Below are 23,639 nucleotides of genomic sequence, written 5' to 3'. Positions count from 1 at the left end.
TTCACAATGCTGTTTGTCCGTTGCATAGCAACAGCCACTGTTTACAGGGACTATTTTCTCTCGGCTACTGAAATGCGATACACAATGTTTGTTGTCTATAACTATTTTGTGCTGAAAGGCAGCTTACTATTTATTTACTATTTATAATTTCGCTGGCAACCGTATTATAAAAGCAATAAGGTACGAGAGGCAGTACTTGCCTCTCGTACCTTATTGCTTAATTATGTATTACATTAACTAGGGTGACCAGATTTGAGTTCGTGAAAAAGAGGACACTTCGTCGCGTCGACGGGGGGAGGGGAGGGGGGGTGGGGGGCACTATCTGATCAAATTGACAGTTCTCTCTACAGTCAGAGCTCACGCAAGAAGGTGGAATGTAAGGGAGATACCCTTTCCAAAACTTGTAAGGGCCTAATAGTTTGTGAAAGACCCAGAGAAACACAAATATCCGACGTGGCAAAATCCCGGACTGGAATCCCTGCCGGACGCATTTTTTTTGTCTCAAAAAGAGGACATGTCCGGGTAAAAGAGGACGTCTGGTCACCCTATATTAACTTATAACAATAGGCAGCAATATTGTGAAGCAGAGCTACAAATGTCTATGCTAGCCACCATACTGTAGCTTAATGAGTTCTACTGAACATTTAACTTTCGACTGTTGAAATGTTGTTAAATGGGACTTGTAAAATACGTTTTGTTATTCATCAGTCCACTTACAATTTACCATGTTAACAACATTTATATTTGTAGTACTTGATGCAAGTTGAATCTAATCTAGATAGCAATCAACTACAAGCCCAGAGCCCCCCACTCCACTAACGACTCCCGCCTGGCCAACGACCTGAATGAGTTCTACTGCAGATTTGAAAGACAATTGGACAGTCCTGAACTACACCTTCCCACCCAGGAGGCTTCCCACCTCCCCCTCTACTGTGACGACTCTCTCCATTCAGGAGGGTGAAGTTAACAGAATTTTCAAGAGGCAGAATCCCCGCAAAGCAGCTGGGCCGGACTCTGTCTCTCCAGCCACCCTCAAGCACTGCGCTGACCAGCTGTCTCCGGTGTTTACCTACATATTTAACACCTCCATTGAGACATGCCATGTGCCAGCCTGTCTCAAGTCCTCCACCATCATCCCAAAAGCCAAGGCCAACAGGACATAATGACTACAGACCCGTCGCCCTGACCTCTGTGGTAATGAAGTCTTTCGAGCACCTGGTGCTGGCACACCTTAAATCCATCACTGACCCTCTACTGGACCCCCTGCAGTTTGCCTACAGAGCCAACAGGTCTGTGGATCTGTGGACGATGCAGTTAACATGGCCCTCCACTTCACCCTACAGCACCTGGACTCCCCAGCATCCTATGCCAGGATCCTGTTTGTGGACTTCAGCTCTGCTTTCAATACCATCATCCTCGCCCTTCTTCAGGACAAGCTCTCCCAGCTGAACGTGCCTGATTCCACCTGCAGGTGGATCACAGACTTCCTGTCTGACAGGAAGCAGTGCGTTAAGCTGGGAACACAAGTCTCTGACTCCCGGTCCATCAGCACCGGATCACCTCAGGGCTGCGTCCTTTCTCCTCTGCTCTTCTCCCTGTACACCAACAGCTGCACCTCCAGTCATCTGTCCGTCAAACTCCTGAAGTTTGCGGACGACACCACCCTTATTGGGCTCATCTCTGGTGGAGACGAGTCTGATTATAGGTGGGAAGCGGCCAACCTGGTGACCTGGTGCAGCCAGAACAACTTAGAGCTCAATGCTCTTAAGACAATGGAGATGGTTGTGGACTTCAGGAAGAGCACAGCCCCACTCACCCCCATCACCCTGTGTGACTCCCCAGTCAACACTGTGGAGTCCTTCTGCTTCCTGGGCACTATCCTCTCCCAGGACCTCAAGTGGGAACTGAACATCAGCTCCCTCATCAAGAAAGCACAACAGAGGATGTACTTCCTTCGGCAGCTGAAGAAGTTCAACCTGCCAAAGACAAGGATGGTGCACTTCTACTCAGCCATCATTGAGTCCATCCTCACCTCCTCCATCACCGTCTGGTACGCTGCTGCCACTGCCAAGGACAAGAGCAGACTGCAGTGTATCATCCGCACTGCTGAGAAGGTGATCGGCTGCAATCTGCCTCCCCTCGAGGACCTGCACACCTCGAGGACCCTGAGGCGTGCGAGGAAGATTGTGGCCAACCCCTCCCACCCTGGTCACTCCCTGTTCCAGCTACTCCCCTCTGGCAGAAGGCTGCGGTCCATCAGGACCAAAACCTCACGCCACAAGAACAGTTTCTTTCCATCTGCTACTGGCCTCTTCAACAAGGCCAAGGACTCCCATTGACATTCATTCACTTATTTAACTATAAGTCCATCTAATGGCAATTCAGTATGCATAAGCCACCTTATCTCAGTATACGATTGCACTATGTTGACCACTCACGCTGCTCATTCTATTCTATTTTTATATATATTTTATATTTAAATTGTTGTATTCTTAGATTATTTAGTTGTTAGAAATAGTTAAACTTTTGTACTTTACTTAATTTAAGATTCGTATATGTTTAGTGTTTTGCACCTCCCTGCCACAGTAAATTCCGTGTTTGTATAACATACATGGCGAATAAACCGAATTCTGATTCTGAAAATTAGCCCTGGGAATGCTGTGCTCGTACCACTGAGGTACTATTGAAACCCCTAAGGCTCAAAATGAAAGTTTTTAATTACTTTTATCTGCAGAATGTTGTATTCCAGAAGTGAAAGGCATATTTCAGTTCTAGTTAAATTTGGAAAATGGGGTAACTGAACTTTTTTTTGTTGCCTTTTTTATCTATTAACACAAATACCTATTGTTATTTCTTTCAATAAATAATTGTATATTTGTGAGAGAATTTTTATTGAAAATGTATTTTTGTTTTGGCCGTTTTATGTTTAGTCACTTTTACGGCTGCTGAAGTGTGTGGTTATTTGTCCAAATATAACCGTTAGCTAAGTAGGCAATGCGTGTTAAGTGCTGTATTTGTACCATACAACTCACAAAAAATCACAAATGAAGCAAATAAAGCAAACTTGTCTATTAGTCTTCTGTGTGTTACTAGTTGAAGACGAGGGGGGGACAGGGCGTTCTTATTTAGTCTCGCTTTTCTGGAACAGACTTCATGTTCCAATCTAGGAGGCTGGCGCCGTCTTAGTGTTTAGGGTGACCATCAAAACCCCTTTTTTCTTAGTCAGTCTTAAGACTGAACCGCTGCATTAGTTCACACTCAACCGGTGGGGACCTGACACAATTATTGTAACTATTATTTGTCCCTTTGCACTCTCTAAACCTGCTCTCATCTCTCTCTCTCTTTTAGTATGCAATTCATTCATCAGAAAGGAACCTCAAGTTCATCCCATTGTAAGGGCACCTATATTGCACCACATCACATTTTATTTTATCCACAGGCGGTGTAGCATGTTTTCTCATCGGTAGGAGTACCTATATAGCACTGCATCACATTTTCTATACTGGAAAGGGCACCTTGAGCTACAATTCCTGTATGAAATGTGCTATATAAATAAAGTCTTACTTACTTACTTACTTACCCTTTGTGACACTGTCATCAAGGGGTAGCATAAAGGGCATTTCATAACCGCATCCTTCTCCACTTGAAGGGCACCCAGAGGGCACTTCATCACGTTTTCTTGCACACTGGGCCACCGCAGAGGGCCCTTTGTCATGCCCCAAGAGTCCATTACTGCACACACACAGATTCCTGGAATTATAGTTTAGATTCTATAGTTTAGTCTATAGTCTATAGTTTAGTCTATAGTATATAGTTTAGATTAGATGTGGGGAGTCAGGTGGCTGAGCGGTGAGGGAATCGGGCTAGTAATCCGAAGGTTGCCAGTTCGATTCCCGGTCATGCCAACTGATGTTGTGTCCTTGGGCAAGGCACTTCACCCTACTTGCCTCAGGGGAATGTCCCTGTACTTACTGTAAGTCGCTCTGGATAAGAGCGTCTGCTAAATGACTAAATGTAAATGTAGATTCCTTCTTTATTCTGTATTCTGTCAAGTCAACTGATATAAGTGATAATGAGGTAATGCTTTTATTATAGAATTGAGATCCTAGAATTGTAAAGAAATTGCCAGACAAACATGTCAATGAAAAGAGATGTTTTATAATCAATATAAAAAAACACTGAAAATATGTAAAACAGCCAAAGTAAGAAACACAAGTTTCTATAACATTTTGTATGTGAAAATGGTTAATACAGACTATTAGAATCTCAACGTTGGACAATAGAAACTATTGAATGTGGACATAAACATGACACTGACAAGACATTCACATGACACATCTCATGACATTTATCAGATTATATAGTCGCAAAACTCTGCAAGTCAATTTTGTTTATATCAACTCCAGGTGTTGATCTTGCTCAGTGTTTCCATTCCAGATGACATGAGGTTGAATCTGAAACCTAACCTCCGAACCAGCTGTACGGAAATGTTCAATTGTTCATAAAGAATTGCCTCAAGTTCCCATGAACCTCTATACCTCAGCATCGGAGAAAGACTTCTCCTTGCTGCGACTGGTGATTCCTGAATTTGTAAAAGTGTTTGAGGGAGACACTTCCTCAGTAAAGGCACTCTCCAGTACCTTCAGGATGGACTTGCGAACCTTGTCTTTGAAATCCTGGCCCATGAACACATACAGCAGAGGATTCAAACAGCTATTGAGAAAAGCCAAGCTGGTGGATATTGGGATCCCGATGGTGGTCACATGGTCTAAAGTGTCGCTGAACTCAGCAGACCTATGATTCACCATCTCTATGAGAGAGAAGATGTGGTAAGGGGCCCAGCACAGGAAGAAGGCAGTGATGACTGCTGCAATAATCTTGAAGGTGCGGCCGGAGTGGCTGGCCAGGGTACGGTTTCTCTTCAAACGGTGGATGATGATGGCGTAGCAGGAGACAATGACGGAGAAGGGGACCACAAACCCCAGCAGGAACCGTGTGATGGTCATCGCTTGGTGGCGGAACGCCCGCAGCTCCACCACCGCGACTGTCTCGTAGTCATCGGAGAAGACGAAGTTGTTGAAGCAGTTGACAATGTCTTCGTCGTGGTAGGAAGCGCCCACGTCCCTGAACACGAAGTAAGGTGCGCTGAGGACCAGGGCCAGCAGCCAGATACCCAGGCTCACACAGGATGCCTTGCGCACGCTCCGGTGGTTCTGAGCCCAGACTGGCCACACCACAGACACGCACCTGTCCGCACTGATCACAACCAGTATGTAGACACTAGCAAACATGTTGAGGAAGCTGACGGTGCTATTGAGCTTGCACATAAACTTGCCAAAGGGCCAGTGGAAGCCCATAGCAGTGTAGGTCACACTCAGGGGAAGGAAGGCAGTGAAGAGGAAGTCAGCCACAGCCAGATTGAGGAACCATACTGTGTTGACTGTCTTCTTCATCTTGAATCCTGTTACCCAGATGACCACTCCGTTTCCAAGCACGCCCAGCACAAAGGCCAAGCAGTAAACGATGAGGGACATGGTGTTGAGAGAGTGCCTGAGGTTCGCGAGCTCGTCTTCATATTCCTCATCTGTTTGGTTGTCGGGAGATGAAATGTTTTCAAGAGTGTTCATCCAGGCGTAAAGTGGGGTGCTGGTCACAACCATTTCCATCATTGTTTTCTGTCCAAAAAAGACAGAGAAATATAAGACAACTGTATGGCTTGGAAAAGTGAAAACTACTGTCAGCTGCTGTTTCTATGTAATTAAATAATATAACCTTTGGCATTTATTGGAAGACAAGGGAAATGTATCTCTCCTAAACGACATATCTTGTATAACTTAATCAATAGGCTACATACTTTTTTATTGCTTTCTCCTCATTCCTTTCAACTTTACATTCGCATGTTAAAGTGCTTCTGCGCAACAAAACCTGTTTCTCTTTTTATGGCCGCTAGAGGTCACAAACGCTCTCTGATTATTTGTTCATTCTTGGACGACAACGCTTAGGTGAGGGAGAACCTCACCTAAGCGTTATGGTTACAGAAGGAAATAATTCGAAGGACATTTGACTCAATCCTACATCCTCAACAGTAAAGAATGCCGTTCAGGTCAATTGAGTAACCTTAAAGTTTGAAATTGCTGAGACATGTTTCTCGGTACAGACTGCATGGGCAGAATGTTTAAAAGGAAAAAACATCAACACAGAACGAATTTCTGAGAATTGCAAGATTTCTTTTGGAAAGTGATTTAGATAAATTGACACTTTTACGTATGTTGGGGTTTATCAACATTGCTACGGCGGAGTTTAAATAGCTTAAGTATTCATAGGTTGTTGTAACAATTGTTGTTTTTATAGCTTCAAATTTGAGAAAACGTGTCCTATAGAATCCAACCTCAATTAATTTTAGTTTACATGTCAGTAGGCCTATATATTTTAAACCTTGTGCAAAATCAGACAAGGTAACATGATAAAGATACACACAATCGTAGCCTAGATGTCTTTCTTTGAATGATTTTATAACTGAACGCAAGTGATTCAACAGTACTGTATTCAATTAAATAAGGCAGAAATTACTCCAAAAACGAACCTGTTATTTTCTCAATCTAAAAAGCATACCTTGATCAGGGTGTATTCCAGTCAGAGCAGGAGATCGAAGAAGATGTGTCAATGGTGCGAAACCCAGATTGAGACAGAAGTCGGAGCGCAGACTTTCTTGTACCTCCTCGAAGTATGTGACGTCATAGACTCTCAAGAAAGGTTTCAAGTAAAAAACACCAAGTAGCTTGAAGAAGACCACAGGTAGCCCTGTGTAGCTGCTTTGGACTTCACGAAATTGCTTAAGATTGCGTGATGGAAACAAATTAGCATCAGCAGTTACTTTTTTTGTGACCATCAGTTTGAGAAGTAAAGGGTAAGCTAGTTTTCCAAAGCAGCCAAATATCGAATGATGGCCTCTTGCTCCATAAGACCAATGTTTTTCCATACAGAACATGATGCCTACACGTGCACATTGAAAACACCGGTGATCTTGTTATACTTTTGATATTGTGTAGTGAAATTCTCATGAACGTTTGTCACATTAAAATCTGTAAGGGAACACACACAAGTGAAATAAGGTGAGCACTGCAGGAAAAATGTTGGGTTGTGTGAAGCCGCCAACCCCGCCTCAATCGAATGAGAGTAATGTGTTTTCCTTTCTACGAGTGAGCTCATGTTTGTTTGTGGTCAAGTGTAATTGGCCTCTGTTGACTGTTTGGATCAACATCTGGCAATTTCTTTCATGTCGCTGTGTACCCCACAACATGAAATAAAAGTCAGAGCATATGTCAATAATTGTGTGTCGTCAGTTTGAGATGGCAGGTTATTCCCATCACTGCCACTGCCGTCCTAAATTGGACTGACATGGTCATGATATCTGCACGCACAACTTGGCACAGAGGTGCCATCACCACTGTAAAAGTAGTATTGCCAAACTTTATCGTCAGACACAATATGCATAAAATAATTATTAAGCTATTTTGTATTTATTGTCTGTTGTGTGTAAGGATCATATTCATGCAATGTAAAATGGGCGTTGGCTGTAGCCGGCTACTGGGGCAATTCCCCTCATTATTCATATCATTTTTTCTTCTTCTTCCAAGCTTGCAGCGTACAAGAAGTGTGCAACACAAAGCACTAGGCTATAGAAACTTTCCCTCTCTTAACCCCACTATAGCCTACAGTTCAGGGGCTAAGTTTGATAGAGTGCAAATAGTTTTTTGAGCACCATGTAATTTTGTATTTTGGAGTCATGTTGCTATTATTTTTAACTCTAAATAAGATGATCGGTAGGCCTTAAAAACTTTATATAGTTTGATAATGTTTTTTTTGCCTAACTCAATTCTGACTTGCTTGTCGATACCTGGGATTCTGTGCCGCTGTAGTTATAGAAGAGCGCGGGGACATAAAATTCTGTGGGCACAAATCAGTTTATGTTTTCGATTAAACTGTTGATTTCACAAGCGTTGATTGGGATACAGTTTCTTTCATTCCTTGATTATCAATCTAAATGAATACACTGACTAAAAAAGTAAATTGTTAAAACGGAAATTTGAGATTTTACTGGGGCACAGCGAATTTATACTAGGGCAAGCCCCCCAGTAAAAAGGGTCTAGAGCACTGCCACTGTAGTCGTGCACATGCGCTCAAATCTATCGCCCTCAAAAGTCGAATGTTTTCATGTATCGCAGCGGATTTAATTCTTCACTACATCACATTCCATTACAGTTTCCTTTAGTCTTCAAAATGAAATAAACGACATAAGGTCTGCGAGAAAGTAGGCAATACTGGCAATAGCCTACTGACAAGTGGCGGCCATGCTTTAAAGGGGTCATTGACTGTGTTTTTTGGGTATTTCACACTGTTCCTTAAGGTCTCCGAATAGGGTATGTAACAGTGGTTGGGCTGAAAATGGCCCGGGTGCTGTTCTATGCCCCCTGATAAATCCAGTGAAATTTTCCGGAAAAAACGCTAGTTTATTTCCTTTTATGGTATGCTCATGAATATATAGAAGAGCTGTGCGCTGATTGGTTGGTTTACAATGAGTGAAGCTGCGGAGCAAAGATGCAACATGGCCAACAGCACTCACTGAAACAAGGAAGGTGGAGACTTGAAATAAAAAAGTACAAATAAATCTATTGTGTCTACACAACACTGTTTTCAACAGATTGACTAGATATCATTTGAAATGATTACGTTAGTTGTTTCCACTTCTGTTGTCGAAGCAAACAGGATCGCCTTAGGTGGATAACGTTAGCACTACAGCTCAGCAAACAAACTATCATGATTCAACTCAACTAGCTATCTTGCTGAAAAATAGATCTGGACAAACATGCATCTTGAATTGTAGATTTACATGACAACACAGGTTATTTATGTGAATGAAACAGTCAGGAACATGAAATAACGTTATCCCCATTGCCAATAAACTAGGCTAAATCATCACACATTCTACCTATGCTCTTGCGTTAGCAAGCTAAACTAGTTTACATGCTACAGTGTAGGTGTTTTCGCTATCTAGCTGTTCTTGCATTCCTTGCAAATCAGCGTTAATAAAAAGCAGATGAGCTAGAGTCTAGCTAACATTGACTTGACGGACATGGCTGATGTTTGTCTATACCGTAGTGTAGAAGAGCCCTGTGCAGTTCGACCCTCGACACATTTGCGCAAACCATTTCACCAAGGACGGTTTTGAAAACCTGGGACAATATAAAACAGGATTTCAGTGTTTCCCCTAGGTTTACATCTTTGGGGGGACCGGGGACGGGGGGGACGGGGACGGACGGCGACCATGTAGAGACAGAAATGACATGCCGTCGTGTAAATAAATAAATAGGCCATTTAGTTTGTTTAATAAAAGAGCAAGCTATACACCTGTTTTACAGGAAAGGTAACCTGAAATGACTTATTTTGTGATCGGGCGCCGTTGGGGGGGCGGGGCGCCCCCCTAATATAATGGTAGGGGAAACACTGGGATTTGCTATGAAGCTGTTGCTGAAAAGAGGTGCGTTCCGACCTTATGTTCATCACAACCGCAAGCTGTAGTATGATTTTGTCGGTAACAGTTATTAGCAATGCTAATGTATCCTATATCTAGCACCTGCCTTTCTCCAGTTCTTTCAAATAGATAATCTAGACGTTCAATAGGCTAGACTGCTATTCGTTTACTGGCAATTTTTTCGGAAGCTTCCCTTCTAATGCCGACTACAGCTAGTCTAGCTAGGGTCATTTGCTAAGTAAGGTATGTTGATGTGTTTAGAAACGCAGGGCTCTCAAGTTTTGAAGACAGGCGAGACATTCCCCCCCCCCACCCCCCCGGCGTCCTCAGGGGGTCAAAATAAATGTATTAATTAATTGCTTTTTACCTGACATATTTGAAAGGCAGCAATGATTAATGCATCCATGACAAGTTGTCATTGTTTGTGTCAAACAAGTTATGAATATGTTGTAACAGTAAAACAGGAGATCATGACTGTGCTCAAAGTGATGCTCGAGCTGCAGTGGTTTGCTTTGTAGGTGAACAAAACTTTCAGAAGACGTTGTAGCAGAATCACGAAAAATTACAGGATATGCTTTTTTTCCATTGGTTGTTGCATTAAATCTTACCCAGATACAATGGTGCTATTTTCCGATTGGCTATTGTATAGACCCTTTCTTTTTTTTTATTGGCTGATAAGTGGCAGGCTTGACTAAGAACTCCAGGGGAGACGCGCTTGATTCCTGCCGGTTCCATAGTGAGAGCGGCGCGGCCAGAGGCATTTTGGTTGGGTGCTGCGGCATATTAAATATATTATAAATAAAAGAAATTTGCGTGAGAAATACAATGTGTGGCGGGAGGACGTGACAAAAGACCGAAATGGGTGACTGTCACGCTCAGTACGTGACACTTGAGAGCCCTGGAAACGTATTTAGCATTCTACATATGCTAGATACAGGAGACATTAGCATTGCTAATAGGCTAACTGTTAGCGACAAAATCATACTTATAGCTTGCATTTGTGATGAGCATATACGGTTGGAACAGCACCTCTTTTCAGCAACAGCGGCTTAGCAAATCCTTCTTTAAATTGTCCAAGGTTTTCATTCAAAACTGTGTTTGGTGAAATGGTTCGAGCAAATGAATAAATGAGTATAGAACTTCACAGGGATCTTCTCATAGATAAACATATGCCAGTGGAGTGATGGTTCCTTGGGAATTCTGAAGTGTCAGCATTCCCAGTACAGCCTGGAACACTGCATTTACGATGGTCCATTTTCAATATGCTTTAAAAACTTTCCAACGTTCTCCTTTGTTGTACACAGAGCAGCGCGCAACTAAACTACTGTCTTAGATCCTGGGCCAGAACACCAGAGGGCTGGTCTGTATGTAAATGTTGGGGCGTGACCAAGGCGATGCGTAATTTGTGACATCACAAATTCCACTTTTTCAAAACCGATCGTTTTACAGCTGCAGTTTCAAGTTGTGAGATTTAGATAGGAAAGAGGTGTCAATGGACTTTGAGATTCACTGTATGTCCATTTGTCTTGTTCAACTATGACAAGGTAAAATCGGTTTCGTAATCAATGACCCCTTTAAAGAGAATACTGGTTTCTAGCCTAAGCAGCCTTAAAGCAGCCTCCTCTGATTCAGAAATAGAATGTCAAATGTTCTAAACTAGTCGTAGCAATGTCGTGATTTTTATAGAAATTGCCACACAAAGTGTACTGACTGGTATATTCAAATACTATGGTTCCTAAATCGATGTATTCCATCTATGAAAGGTATAAAAATGGCACAGTTTGCATACCAAGATCTAACAATATGGCATGCCAAACCCCGTGATGTATCTCTGTTAAACTGACCCATGTCACCCATTGTGCACTGGTAAAGTAACACATTATTTCTGGCAAGTAAAACATTCAACAGAACGGGGCCACTTTTCATCTGTTCCATTTGGCCCATGTTCATAACCACAGTTTGGAAAGGAGTGGTTTCCCCCAATAATAAATGAATGTCCCTGACCACTAGAAGACGAACTATACATTTCAGTGAATTAATCAATTCTGGAAGTTTATCTATTTTCACCAAGTTTTCCCAGATACATTTTACGTCTCAGAATAGTTATCACATCTAAGCCTCAAAGTGTCACGGCTTTACTATCCTTTAGTATTTCAACCCAAACGGAAACAATAATTTTGCAATCTGACTAGAGGATGTCCTGTGTGCCTGTTAAACTTTCATACTGTTGAAATTTTGGAGGTTTATCATTACACAACTAACTCAGTTAGCTAATGGCAGTGATGGGGAACTACGCAGGCATTGCGTTTTTACTGAACATTGGTGAAATGGGATATTTCACTTCGGCTGCACATTTCATTCACTGACATCCTGTGTCATGTTCATGTTTAAGCCATATCAATAAACCAGTCTACAAGACAGACATGTTTTATATTATTGTATATGACATGCGATGACGATGTCCTCTGCAATGCTTTTCATAGGATTTGTGATATTTAAATGAGGTCACCTGTACTTTTATTTTAGGCCATGAGCACTCTGATGCTGAAGTTTGAAGCTCTTACAGTGATCATGCTGGGACCAAGTGTGGGATCTATGATTTATATTTGCACACCCACACAGTGACAGCCTCTGTGGATTGGGCCTGTGGTGTATTGTTCCAGTGTTCATGTATCCACCTCCATCTACCAAACCCCCGAACATAATCGTTTGAGCAAGTAACAAGGGAAGGACCTAATCAGTGCAAGATGTCGATATGAGATGTGTTGCTGAGATCGTAGAAATCTGCCCTCTGAGCACACAGCCCTTCCCCAACGCATACTCACATGGTTCAGAGGGGCGGAAGCAGAGAGAACCTAGAATCAACATCCAAATGGTTCTGTTTCCTCCCACATGTTGTCCACCGCCGTTCCTCAGTCCACCCACACCTCACAGACATGCTGTGCATCTAGGAGAGACAGCCGTGGGAGGGTCTGAACGATGCTTTGTGGGGTTATTTCTCAGCTGAATTCGGTCCAGGGTGTTTCTTAGCTGGGTTGGCAGATGGAACTTGTTTAGCGTGGTCAGGATGTGCACAAGCAGAACGTTTAAATGAATCAAGTTTCTGTGACTCCTAAACCGTTGTCAAGGCAGGCCAGGAAATGTTTTCTTTCACTCTGTTTTTATTACTGAACTTTGGCTATGTTTCTATGTGCTGGCATTCTTGTAAAAATAATTCAGTAATATTGGTCTTTTAAACATTGAATTATTGAATCAGTGCGCACACCGTGGAGATACATTGACTCTTTTCATGTCTACCTATGACAGCATACTGTGAGTAATAACAAGTTGTAGGAGTGTTATCTTTGTCAACTATCCAACTCACTCTAGACCTATCTGTCAGACCTAAAAGCGACAGACAATCACACCTATCTTTTCACAAAACAAGCACTTATGTTTTGTCCAGCCCCCGGTCCTTGTGGAATTCGTATCATGCAAGAACTCCACTGTCCTGCCAATGCACCAGATGTGAGGGGGAAGAGAATTAAAGCCTCAAGTTTGTGTGTGCGTGCGTGCACATCACTGAGTGAGACATACTGCAGTGCAGTCCCGCATTGGGACCAACTTCATTACAGTTTGGACGTGGGGAGAGTCATATGTCTGTTAACATTTCCTTTCTCTCTTACGCATAAATATTCATAATCTGAACCTTCCCACTCCGATTTCACACACAGAGACCCAAAAGCACATCTCTCCATCTGGAGGGAACAGTTAAAATAACGGAAATCGAAGGTTGATTCTTCCCACCCAAGGAATGCTCTGTTAAAACTGTACAAAGTCGATTTTTTTTAATTATGAACATTGTAGCAGTGAAGGATGTGTCTGTCTCCATTGATGTCTAGACTGCATAAATAGTGTCGTTGCTATTTTCTTTTCCCCTTCAGTTTAGCGATCCTTTTCATGTTAAGTATTATTCAAACTGATTGTACTCCTGCCATTCTGTGTAGCTTTTAAGCAAGGCGGTTCAAAATGCTGGTGTGTCGAGTGTATATTAATAGCTAACCCTAAGCTATAGTTTGAGGTAAGCTCTCACAGACCAAGTTTTGCCATACTTCTTGATTTGCCAACCAAACTTGTAATTAGGCTGTGCTGCACAAATACCAATTTGGGTGTGTAAAACAACCAATGGGAGTTTAAGAGGAATAGTGTTTTTTGGAGAGAGAATGAGGGGTGAGGGAGGGTGTTGGGGAGTGACCCCTGAGTTGGGGGTGTATTCTTCTCTGCAGCTGGAGGGAGGGTGTGGCATAGACCAGTAGAGATCAGGCTGAATGTACTGGGATTCTAGCTCTAGGGCAGTGAAATACTAATGACATAGCTCACTCTGAACCACCCAGTGCTTTTGGAGTTGTTGAGGAACAAACATTGTAGGCTTGTTGCCTTTCGATAACTCTGGCCAAAGCAAAAACAGAGTTGTAGAATGCTTGGAGCTTCCAGAATCTTTCATAGGGCTTGTCATGAAGACAGAGCACAAACACACAGTGGGAATCTTCTACCCGCATGGTTTGTTGATACAGTTGCGGTGCTGACTGGAAATCGTACCGTTGTGTCATGGGTGCGGGAGTTCAGGAATTTTGGCTTTTTAAAGTCAGATGGGTACCAACTATACCTCCGCCTTCCCACCAAAAAGCGGCTCTGCTGAATTTACCCTCAGTCACCCCACACATGAAGAAAAAGCTGAGGCCCTCTAACCTAAACCACTTCCTTATATTTGTCCCCTTTTCCAACCACAGTGCCGGGGCCCTGTGCAGACCTAAAGGATATGAGTGATCCCGCTTGGCTCAGCCTGCCAGTAAACAAGGCCTGTGTTGCACATGCCATGCAGATCCATGGCACAGGGCCGTGTGTGCGACAGACCCCGCCTGCAGAGGGTGTATATTTAGAATTTGGGGGATGGGACAGTGACTGAATGTGTTGGAGCAGGGTCCCAGCTGAGGACACGGATGGGGATGAGAAGCAGGGTTGTTGTTCCCCCCCTGTCAACGGAAGGATGGCAAGGGGCCGGTTCGGAGGAAGTGGACGTGTGTGTATTTATTGGGGGGAAATTATAGCAGTGGCTCTGGCCTGCCGTCAAGGTCAATAACCTCTCTGTCTGAATAAAAGACGTCTGTGCCACATTTGACTTGCTCTGATGCTGCCCGTGGACCAGATTCACTGTGCACTGTTTTGCACGGTCCCTATAGAACAGGCATCTGGGTGGCACATGGTCCAGTGTAACGTGTGCATCCGCGTGCTCCTCGCTCCCATGACAGTTTCATAAATAAGGCTTTTGCACACATGTACACCTCAGAAAAAGTACCCTTAGACAGGAGAATACATTTTTCTTTTGTATTATAAAACTCTCCTGTTTTTGCAACCTTGTGGTTGTTGTTTGTTGCTGACCTTGCCAGAAACAAACCAAAACCCACTGGTTTCATTTTTGTTAAAGAGGCATGCTGTTGTCTCCTTATTGTTGTGTTATTTATGGTAATACTTCCTTCACCAGACAGAAGGAGAAGGTTCAGACACACAATGTTGGTGAAGTATAGGTGGGGTTTGAACCTGTGCCACTAAGTAATGTGTGGTCAGCAGAAAGTACAAGCACAACACAACAACAACTGACTGCACGCAGTTACTGTCAACTGCACACTAACTGTCAGGTTAATATGCATGTTTAAGGAAGTTGTTGTTCTGTATTCTTACAGGATTGCTAAGTCACATTTGCAAGTTCCGAATTATAAATCACAACTCAATTCCACTGGAGAGGGAGGCTACGGCCTGTTTCTTAATAGTTTTAGAAAGAAATGAATGGAGCATTCTTCTCCCCAGACCCTTAAGATATGCAGCGTGGAGTACATGAAGTCTGCAGAACTTGTCTGTGCTAGATGGGAACGAGTTATATTTAAGTCTTAAGTGCATATAATCACAGGGTTGGGGTCTGTGCACCCTCACATTTAAAAGTTTTCCTGTCTGGTGCTGATAAACACCTAGGCCCAAACATGGCCCACTCTGCAACTCTGTGTTTCTACAACATTTGACTTAGCAAAGATGTATGGTTGATATGGTCTGAAGAAACTAAGAAAAGCGTCTTAACCTTCTCAGAAAAGTAGTTTGGGGAAATAATTATATTTCAGTATCTTTAAATCAGTTTATCCAACACCATCACTATAACTCACAAGTGGTAATGCTATGGTTTCTCTAAACTACTTTTCTTTGCCTGGCTCAAAATAGATCATCATTTTTAAGAATTCCCACCGTGTGAGGGCATGACCAAGAAGGCACACGAGAACTGAGTAGGGTGCAAAATATTCAGGGGTTTATTACTTGCATTTGAACGGATGGAACACATGGACAAAGTAAATAAAACCGAGTTGTGAAGATAAAACCAATACATGAGAACCAACCAATGCCTCATACGCACAGAGGTCTTCCTTCTAGGTTGGTTCTTCCTCTCTGCTTGCTCCTCTCACAGTGATATAAGCCTGGGCTGCCACAATAAATATAGGGAGGGGACGCCATACATCCTCCCCCTTAATAATCGGAGCAAAATTGGAGCAAACACCCCTACAGCCCAGACAGGGATGGGAGCTTCCCATCCACTCTGGAACCCCATTTCAGCATCATGTTTTCCAGTCAGACACCCTTTACTGGGACACGGCAGCCATGCTGCCCTCATGATGATCAAAGAAAGAGGTAACAAAAAGGCTGAAACTAAACAAACAAAGATATGGTAAACCAAAGGCAATAAAGTTGATATGAGAACTAAGGAACAAAAGCTATGTGACGTGTGTTATTTATGTGAAGACAGTTGTATGGTGTTGCTGAATTTTAACATGTACATAAAGAAAATAAGGATGTTTAAGTCCCTGTGTGGGCCGCTGTTAGGCGTCCATCACACACCGCTATTACGGAATGGGAGTGCAGATGAAGGTCAAGATATTTGTCAGATATAGAAAAATACAAAGTAAAAAAAAAACTGAAAACCAGTTACTTTGTATGTTTCTATATCTGACAAATACTCTTACAAGCACAGAACATTTGATGGCGGATGTTGATTGAGTTACTAGACTTTTCCGCAGTTAGTCTACTAACACTGAATATTTCATTAATTTCGTTTTTGTCCTCTAGTGAAATAGAGAGCAGATTTAGAAGGACCTCTCCAATTTAGTCATTCATCATCAATCACTTCTGTTTGTGGTATATTTTGAGGGATTACTCAACCTAATATGCCATTATGCATCCAAATGCGCAACCTCAAATACAAAGTTGCCATTGCAGGCCCACAGCTGTCTTCTTCTACACATTCACATGTTCAGTCATGTAGACCTGATATCCGCAACTCCCACAGAAAGTGTTACAAATCTGAGGATATGAATTTGCAACAGTTTTCTTTTTCATGTGTAATTCAAACCTATTTCTCTGCTTATCCAGTGTGCCCCCTTGTAGATTTCCCATTCCATTTCATTCATCACTCTGTCAATATGTGTATGGTCATACTTTATTAAAAGAAAATACTGTTAGATCTGTGCTTCTGATTCTTGATTTTCTGCTGTACTTTCTATTTATACTGGTAAATAAATAAAATGATCAAAAATAATTTAATCTGTGGTTTTCAGGACATTCAAGGGTTAATACAACATGTGTTTTCGGATCTGGGACTGTGGAGGACCTTGAGAAAGGTGAGATAAGAGAACTAATATAAGTGAAAGGAAAGCAGAAACATAGTCCAATCCTGCAGGCTACAACATACACAGAATAAGAAAAGCATGAATATTCTCCTTCTAGTTGTCTCTGCAGGAGCAGGTACAGTAGAAAATAGTTCTAGTTAAAAAAATAAAAATAAAAGGATTTCTAATTGTAACATTTCTAATTATAAAAGCTGATGCATTAAAGACACAACAATTAGTTATATACTACTGCTTTACTACATGGGACACAAACAAAAATAAGACAACAAACGTTGTGAAAGCTGTGTCGTATCGCCTTCCTTGATTAGATTCTCATATTTACTTTCCATTTCTTTCCTCAGTTTCCTCCGCTCCCCTAGATGACAGGATGGTAGGAGGGTACGAGTGCGAGAAGCTCTCGGTGCCTTACCAGGTGTCCCTGTTCTCAGGGTCCAATTTCTGCGGTGGGACTCTTATCTCCAGTGAATGGGTACTCTCCGCTGCACACTGCTACCAAAAGTAAGAAACCCACCAGATAAAGACAGGCTTGTTAGCTTTAGAACAAGATGTACTGATACTCACTTGAGAAACATGATCATCTTTCACCATTGTATTTTAGAATTGTACTCTTCCGGTAATGGATTTAATTATAATAAAAGTCAAGATTTAAATACAGTAATAAATAAATGATAAAAAAATTGATATCTGGAAAAATATTTGCCATGATCTTTTCTTGAAAGACGTGACTGAGAGTAGTCTGTTTGAAGGAAATTGAGGTAAGCTAGGCCGACATGTTGCAGGCTGTCAAGCCAGTGATAACATTGATACAGAGACATCTTTCCCTTCCCATATTCTCCATCCTCCATCTCCTTCTACCCTCCACCTTCACCCCCACAACCACCTGCGCCTCCCTCTCTACCTTCACCCCCCCCCCCCCCCCCCCTCCCCCAGATCTCCCGTAGAGGTCCGCCTGGGGGAGCACAACATCTGGGAGGCTGAAGGGACAGAGCAGCACATCATGTCCGGCAGCTTCATCCATCACCCAGACTACAGCTCCCGTACCCAGGACAATGACATCATGCTGATCAAACTGAGCCGCCCCGCCACCCTCAACAGCTACGTTCAGTCTGCCAGCCTCCCCACTCAGTGTGCTGCTGATGGGTCAACCTGCCACATCTCTGGCTGGGGGAGCCTCCGCCCCAGCAACGAGGGCTGTGAGTGGGACCAGCGAGATTGTTTGTGTTTTTTGTTGTTATCTTTCTAACATCTACTTAGATGTTTAATGTCCTTCGAAAGACAATTTGGGGTAAAGAACAGAATACGTGGACTGTAGACTTACATTAAAAGGAAATCAAACATCAACCATCCATGGTCTGTATCTATAGCTGACAACATATACATATGTTGTCTGCCTTTCTACACAGACAGTGCATTAAACAGCTAGTATGTCTATTATCCTTTATCAAAATTAACCATCTGTAACGGCCTGATTAGTTGACAGTGTCTCTAAACTGCTTTTCTTGAGAACTCGGAACAACATCTCTCAATCAAACAAAATATCAGTACCATGCTCTATTTTTTATGAAGACAATACTCTCTCAATAATCTCTTTCTGCATATTGTAACAATGTATTTCATGTTTCTTTTGTAAGCAAGGTACCCCCACACCCTAGTGTCTGGAAGCCCCCTTGCTGAGTGATGACACCTGCTTCAACGCTTATCCTTTCCAGATCACGGAGAACATGATCTGTGCAGGCTTCCTGGAGGGAGGCAAGGACTCCTGTCAGGTAACATACACCGTCATCACCCAGAAACTGAATGAGTTCGTAATTCTTACGTTCAGCTGTATTTATCTAGCTGTCACACAAATGAGACATTTGAAATCAATCACCCCCCCAACCACTTCTCTCTCCCTTTGTGTCTGTGCTTCATCTCCTTCCCATCCCTGTCTCCCTACCCTCCCAGGGCGACTCTGGTGGTCCCATGGTGTATAACGGGCAGCTGCAGGGCATTGTGTCCTGGGGGCATGGCTGTGCTCTGAAGAAGAAGCCTGGAGTCTACACCAAAGTGTGCAACTACGTCTCCTGGATCAAGAACACAATGGCATCAAGCTAGACAGCCCTCATTGGTCCAGATTTGAGGAGACCTGTGGGTGATTTCACAATAAAGCTCACTGATTGATGCAGAATGTTGTCGTCTCACTTATATCACTGACTCCCTCTGCTGGTTACAAAACTATCTACAGAAATAACCAGACAAAATCACAGTCAAATAGGGTTTATGCACCATGGAAAGACTCCAGAAACAATTGAAAAAGCCTTGAAGATAAGGCCCATCTCAAACTTCATCTAAGACCTTTCTGACGGAAGAGAAGAGTGCAGAATTCCCAACTTGTCCAAGCAGGGTAGCCAGGCCACCGTCCTAAATACATCAACTACCACACCCTTCACAATGACATCATGGAGACCATCCCAAGACTCCTTTGAACCTGCGGGTTGGTGACTGCTATTTGGGTCACCAGGACCCAGGGAATGGGGATCGTCCAAAACTGTGGCTATGGGCTGTAGACCCGAACCAGTGGACAGTTAAAGGACAGAAAGGCTATCAGGGGCAACTGAGTGATGATTTTTGCTGCCTCCCAGTGACACTGGAACCAGAGAGGGTTGTTGTGTTATGCTACTGTGACATGTGAAGTAAGCATATTCAATGAGACTGATAAATTCTTAAACCTGTCCAAAAAATATGGTCTCTAAAAAAGCTTGTTTTTAATTCAGGTATTTTGAACGATTATATTTATATGTATATATATGTATATATATGTTTATATTATATTCTTGAACATGTCTGATTTGTCAACTAAAATACGTCATTAAGAATTTGTTATGGTCAGTAATATTTGTTGTTGCGGGTATGCTGTCAATCCTCGCCACCAGAGGGCAGCAAATGACTTGACCATCCACGATTACACTGATAATCAGCTCATCAGAAGATGCTGAGCGTGTCTGCTCGTAGCCAAATGTTTGAACCTGGATGAGTGACATCTATATTACCAGGATGAGTGACAGTTATTTGACCTATAGCGTCACCAATCTGTTGGCTTAATCAAGCTCAGCAAGCTATTGCTTGAAATCTCTTGGGGCTGGGTCACTTCACCAATAATAGTCGTACCATAGCTCAACACACATCCAGATGTTCCCAATAAATTGTAGTTGATCACCATGTATGTTTTATGTAGGTTGAATAATCCATGTAGGAGAAACAAAAGGAAATCTTTCTTACCTGAGTGACTGCTTAGTGACAGTTGATTGACAGTTGAGTGGACCTTGAATGAATGACTGAATATCTGCCCCTTATGGTGACATTTGTTTGCCTTTGACATGTCTTTTACTGTAAGATGTCAACAAGATTCTACAAGACATTTTCACCTGGCTATATCCAATGTTTAGATATGTTGTGGTATTTATGCAAATTAGTGCATGACTGTGCGTTGGGTAGGGCTATTTATGTCTGTTTTACGGTGTTCATTTCAGGACATCCTCAGATCTCAGACTCAAGTGACTCAAATGAAAAGACATCAGGTCTCGGGACCAAAAGTCGTCAGACTCGGGCGAAACGGCATCAGCTGAAACGGCTTCAAACCAAACGGCCTCAGAAAAACCTCTGTCAGCCTCAGACAAAACTTTGTCGAAAAGAAGTTGGTTCAGCAGCACATAGCAACATGGCACAGTGTACAACTACACTGTAAACTGTTAATGCACAGATGGTGTAGCTGTCAATCAGGAACTGATTTTTCGGTGAATGCTACAGCAGCTGCATAAAAGCCATGTGTCCAATAAATTACAATACCAACAAAACAAGCAAGAAAACTAGAGAGGGTACAATTTCTGGGGAAATTGTGGGGTGTGCTCAGACCCCCACCCCTCGGCTTGAGGCAACGGCCCCAGTGGATGTAGGTGGTATTGCATTTCCAATTTGCTACCCGACTCGTCCAGTCGTTTTTATTCTATTACAGTTTTTTTCAAATGCTTACACACAAAATTAACACACAAATCCAACAACTGCACACACAAAATGCAAAATGCATCGCTTCTCTTGCAAAATGAAGCACTGCATTCAAAATATCACAAACACGTCTCAAAAGCACACATTTGTCTCATGTTGCAAACACTTTTGCCATTATATTACATTTTTGTACATATCATATACACACAGTTACAGTTTTTCTCGATTGCTAAAACATTTCTTGAAACAATCAACCATTTTCTCAGAACTGTAAACACAAAACCAAATATTTAAACTCAATTTCCAAAACCTCTGACTCTTCTGGCAAAATCAAACACTCGCCCCTAAACCATTTAACCTGTGCTCAAAATCAAACTATGCTTTCAGATCATAAACACAACCCATCAATATATAAACACTATGGAGCAATCATTAGACACAACACAAAAAGATGGAGAACACAGCATCCAGGGCATGTAGTTAAAGAAAATGTTGTTTATTACTGTATACATAGTAATGCCATTTGCAATGAAGAAAATATTACAGTAACCATCACTTAGTACTGTCAAAAAAAATTCTAAATGAAAAGCATAATAAACTCAAATGTTGTGCAACTGAAATATCTGTTTTACACAATTCATTCTGCCTCAGTGTCGCGTCTTCATGCTGGGTCTGGCCAGAGGACTTTCTCCACCTCACAGGCAATGTTGTCCCTTGCCAGGCAACAGGGGAATAACCCTCTGGTGTGCCGGATCCAGCCTTGACAACATTCCACTCCGATGTCACCACAGGCCAATTCCATAGCCTCTAGAAGACTTACCCCGTTATATGGGTTTCGGTCATAAACCTTCCACCGCCACACAGAGAAAAATTCCTCGATTGGGTTTAGAAAAGGGCTGTATGGTGAAAGGAAAACATTGACAGTTTTTCTCAATTGTTTACACACAAATACTGGTACTTGAGACACAATGACCACAACATGTAACTCATGCACCAACTCCATGAACCAATTCTGCTAAACTACAAGCACAATTCCTGCTTTACACTCAAATTGCAGTTCTAAAACACACTTTTTTCAAAACACTACACACAATTCTCTGCATTTGGCACAATTTTCATGAAGAAAATCTTTTGTTTTCACAAGGAACACACTGCCATTCAAATACGCACACTGACTCATCGCATGGACAAACACCTGTCACACAGTTTTACAATTAGCAATCAGAGCTTTAGCATAAAAGGGCAACAGGTGACCTCTTCTGTTTTTGAGCAATGGATGCCAACATTGGAAACAGAGGCAGAGGAGTGAGAGTAAGAGGAGGAGGACAGGGAGGACGAGGATGAGGAAGGCCAAGGACCATAATCTCTGAGGAGATTTGAGCCGCTTTGGTTGACCATGTAGTCAACCATGGTCTAACAATGAGGGAGGCTGGGCAAAGAGTACAGCCAAATTTGAGCAGGTACACTGTAGCATCCATCATCCGGACTTTCCGAAATGAGAATAGGTAAGAAATCTACTCTCACTACAAAATTGCAGTAGGCCTACTGCATATCAATACAGTACTCAATGAATACAGTAGTACAGTATTGCCTGTGGACTGTTCTGTAGGACTGTAAAAATAAAGTATGTTTCAAGTATTTGGAAAATGTATTCCTACTTTGTATTCCTACACAGTATTTACAGTATTTTACTATTTGTTTGGCAGAACTGAAAGATTACCAACACAAGGTGGTCGGGAACGTCTTCTGTCTCCTGAACAGGAAACTGAAATTATGAACATGGTCCTAGAAAATAACGCCATAACATTACGGCGAATACAAAGAAAAATAATAATAATGTAACTGTATACACTATACAGTAAATTATTCTGTTGTTTTGTATGTAGACCACTGTATGTGCAACTTTGTGTTGGTTGGGATGTACACTGTGTACATTGTTTTTCTGGGAAAAATACGTAAAATATGTTTGTTACCGTGTATTTCTGTGTTCTGAGTATAAAAACAATATTCTCATATATTTTACAACACACTTATGTATGTACTGTCTGTAGTAAATGTAACATTTACATTTACATTTAGACATTTAGTCAGTAACACTGAACAAAAAAAGGCCTAACTCACTATGATGAATGAAGAAGAAGTGTTTTCCATTCATCATAGTGTTTTACATTGAGCACATCAGTGTTCAAATGGTTCTTATAAATGTCTATTCATATGATGGTTTGTGTTTGTCATTTGAAAACAAAATACCATTTTGAGATTAAATAACATTGTTTTGAATGTTAAGTTTAATTTTGCAGGAGAAGTGAGGGGTTTTGCCCATTGTGTGTGTGTTTTTTTGATTTGTGTGTAGAGTTCTGAGAGTATGAGGTATGCATTCAGAAAATGTGTGTAACCAATCGAGAAAAACTGTAAACTGTTTG

The 23,639-nt window shown here is 42.1% G+C and overlaps 1 protein-coding gene and 1 pseudogene across 1 annotated transcript; one reads left to right on the top strand and one right to left on the bottom strand.

Annotated features, from left to right (window-relative positions):
• Positions 1–4,138: 4,138 nt before the first annotated feature.
• Positions 4,139–6,669, bottom strand: LOC136944262 (chemerin-like receptor 1). Its single transcript, XM_067237946.1, has 2 exons — positions 6,613–6,669; positions 4,139–5,675 (listed from the first exon to the last, which is right to left on the bottom strand). The coding sequence occupies exon 2, from the start codon at positions 5,667–5,669 to the stop codon at positions 4,533–4,535; it is 1,137 nt and encodes a 378-aa protein (XP_067094047.1). The 5' UTR covers positions 5,670–5,675; positions 6,613–6,669; the 3' UTR covers positions 4,139–4,532.
• A 9,539-nt stretch (positions 6,670–16,208) lies between these two features.
• On the top strand, positions 16,209–19,388 carry LOC136944140 (trypsin-like; annotated as a pseudogene).
• Positions 19,389–23,639: the final 4,251 nt, after the last annotated feature.

Source organism: Osmerus mordax, chromosome 6 (genome assembly GCF_038355195.1).
Source record: "Osmerus mordax isolate fOsmMor3 chromosome 6, fOsmMor3.pri, whole genome shotgun sequence".
NCBI lineage: Eukaryota > Metazoa > Chordata > Actinopteri > Osmeriformes > Osmeridae > Osmerus > Osmerus mordax.
Note: the sequence above shows the minus strand (reverse complement) of the source record. Positions and strands in the feature narration are given on the sequence as shown.

Excerpts from the sequence above, each read along its gene's own strand:
- LOC136944262 (XM_067237946.1), bottom strand. The coding sequence starts at position 5,669 with ATGATGGAAATGGTTGTGACCAGCACCCCACTTTACGCCTGGATGAAC.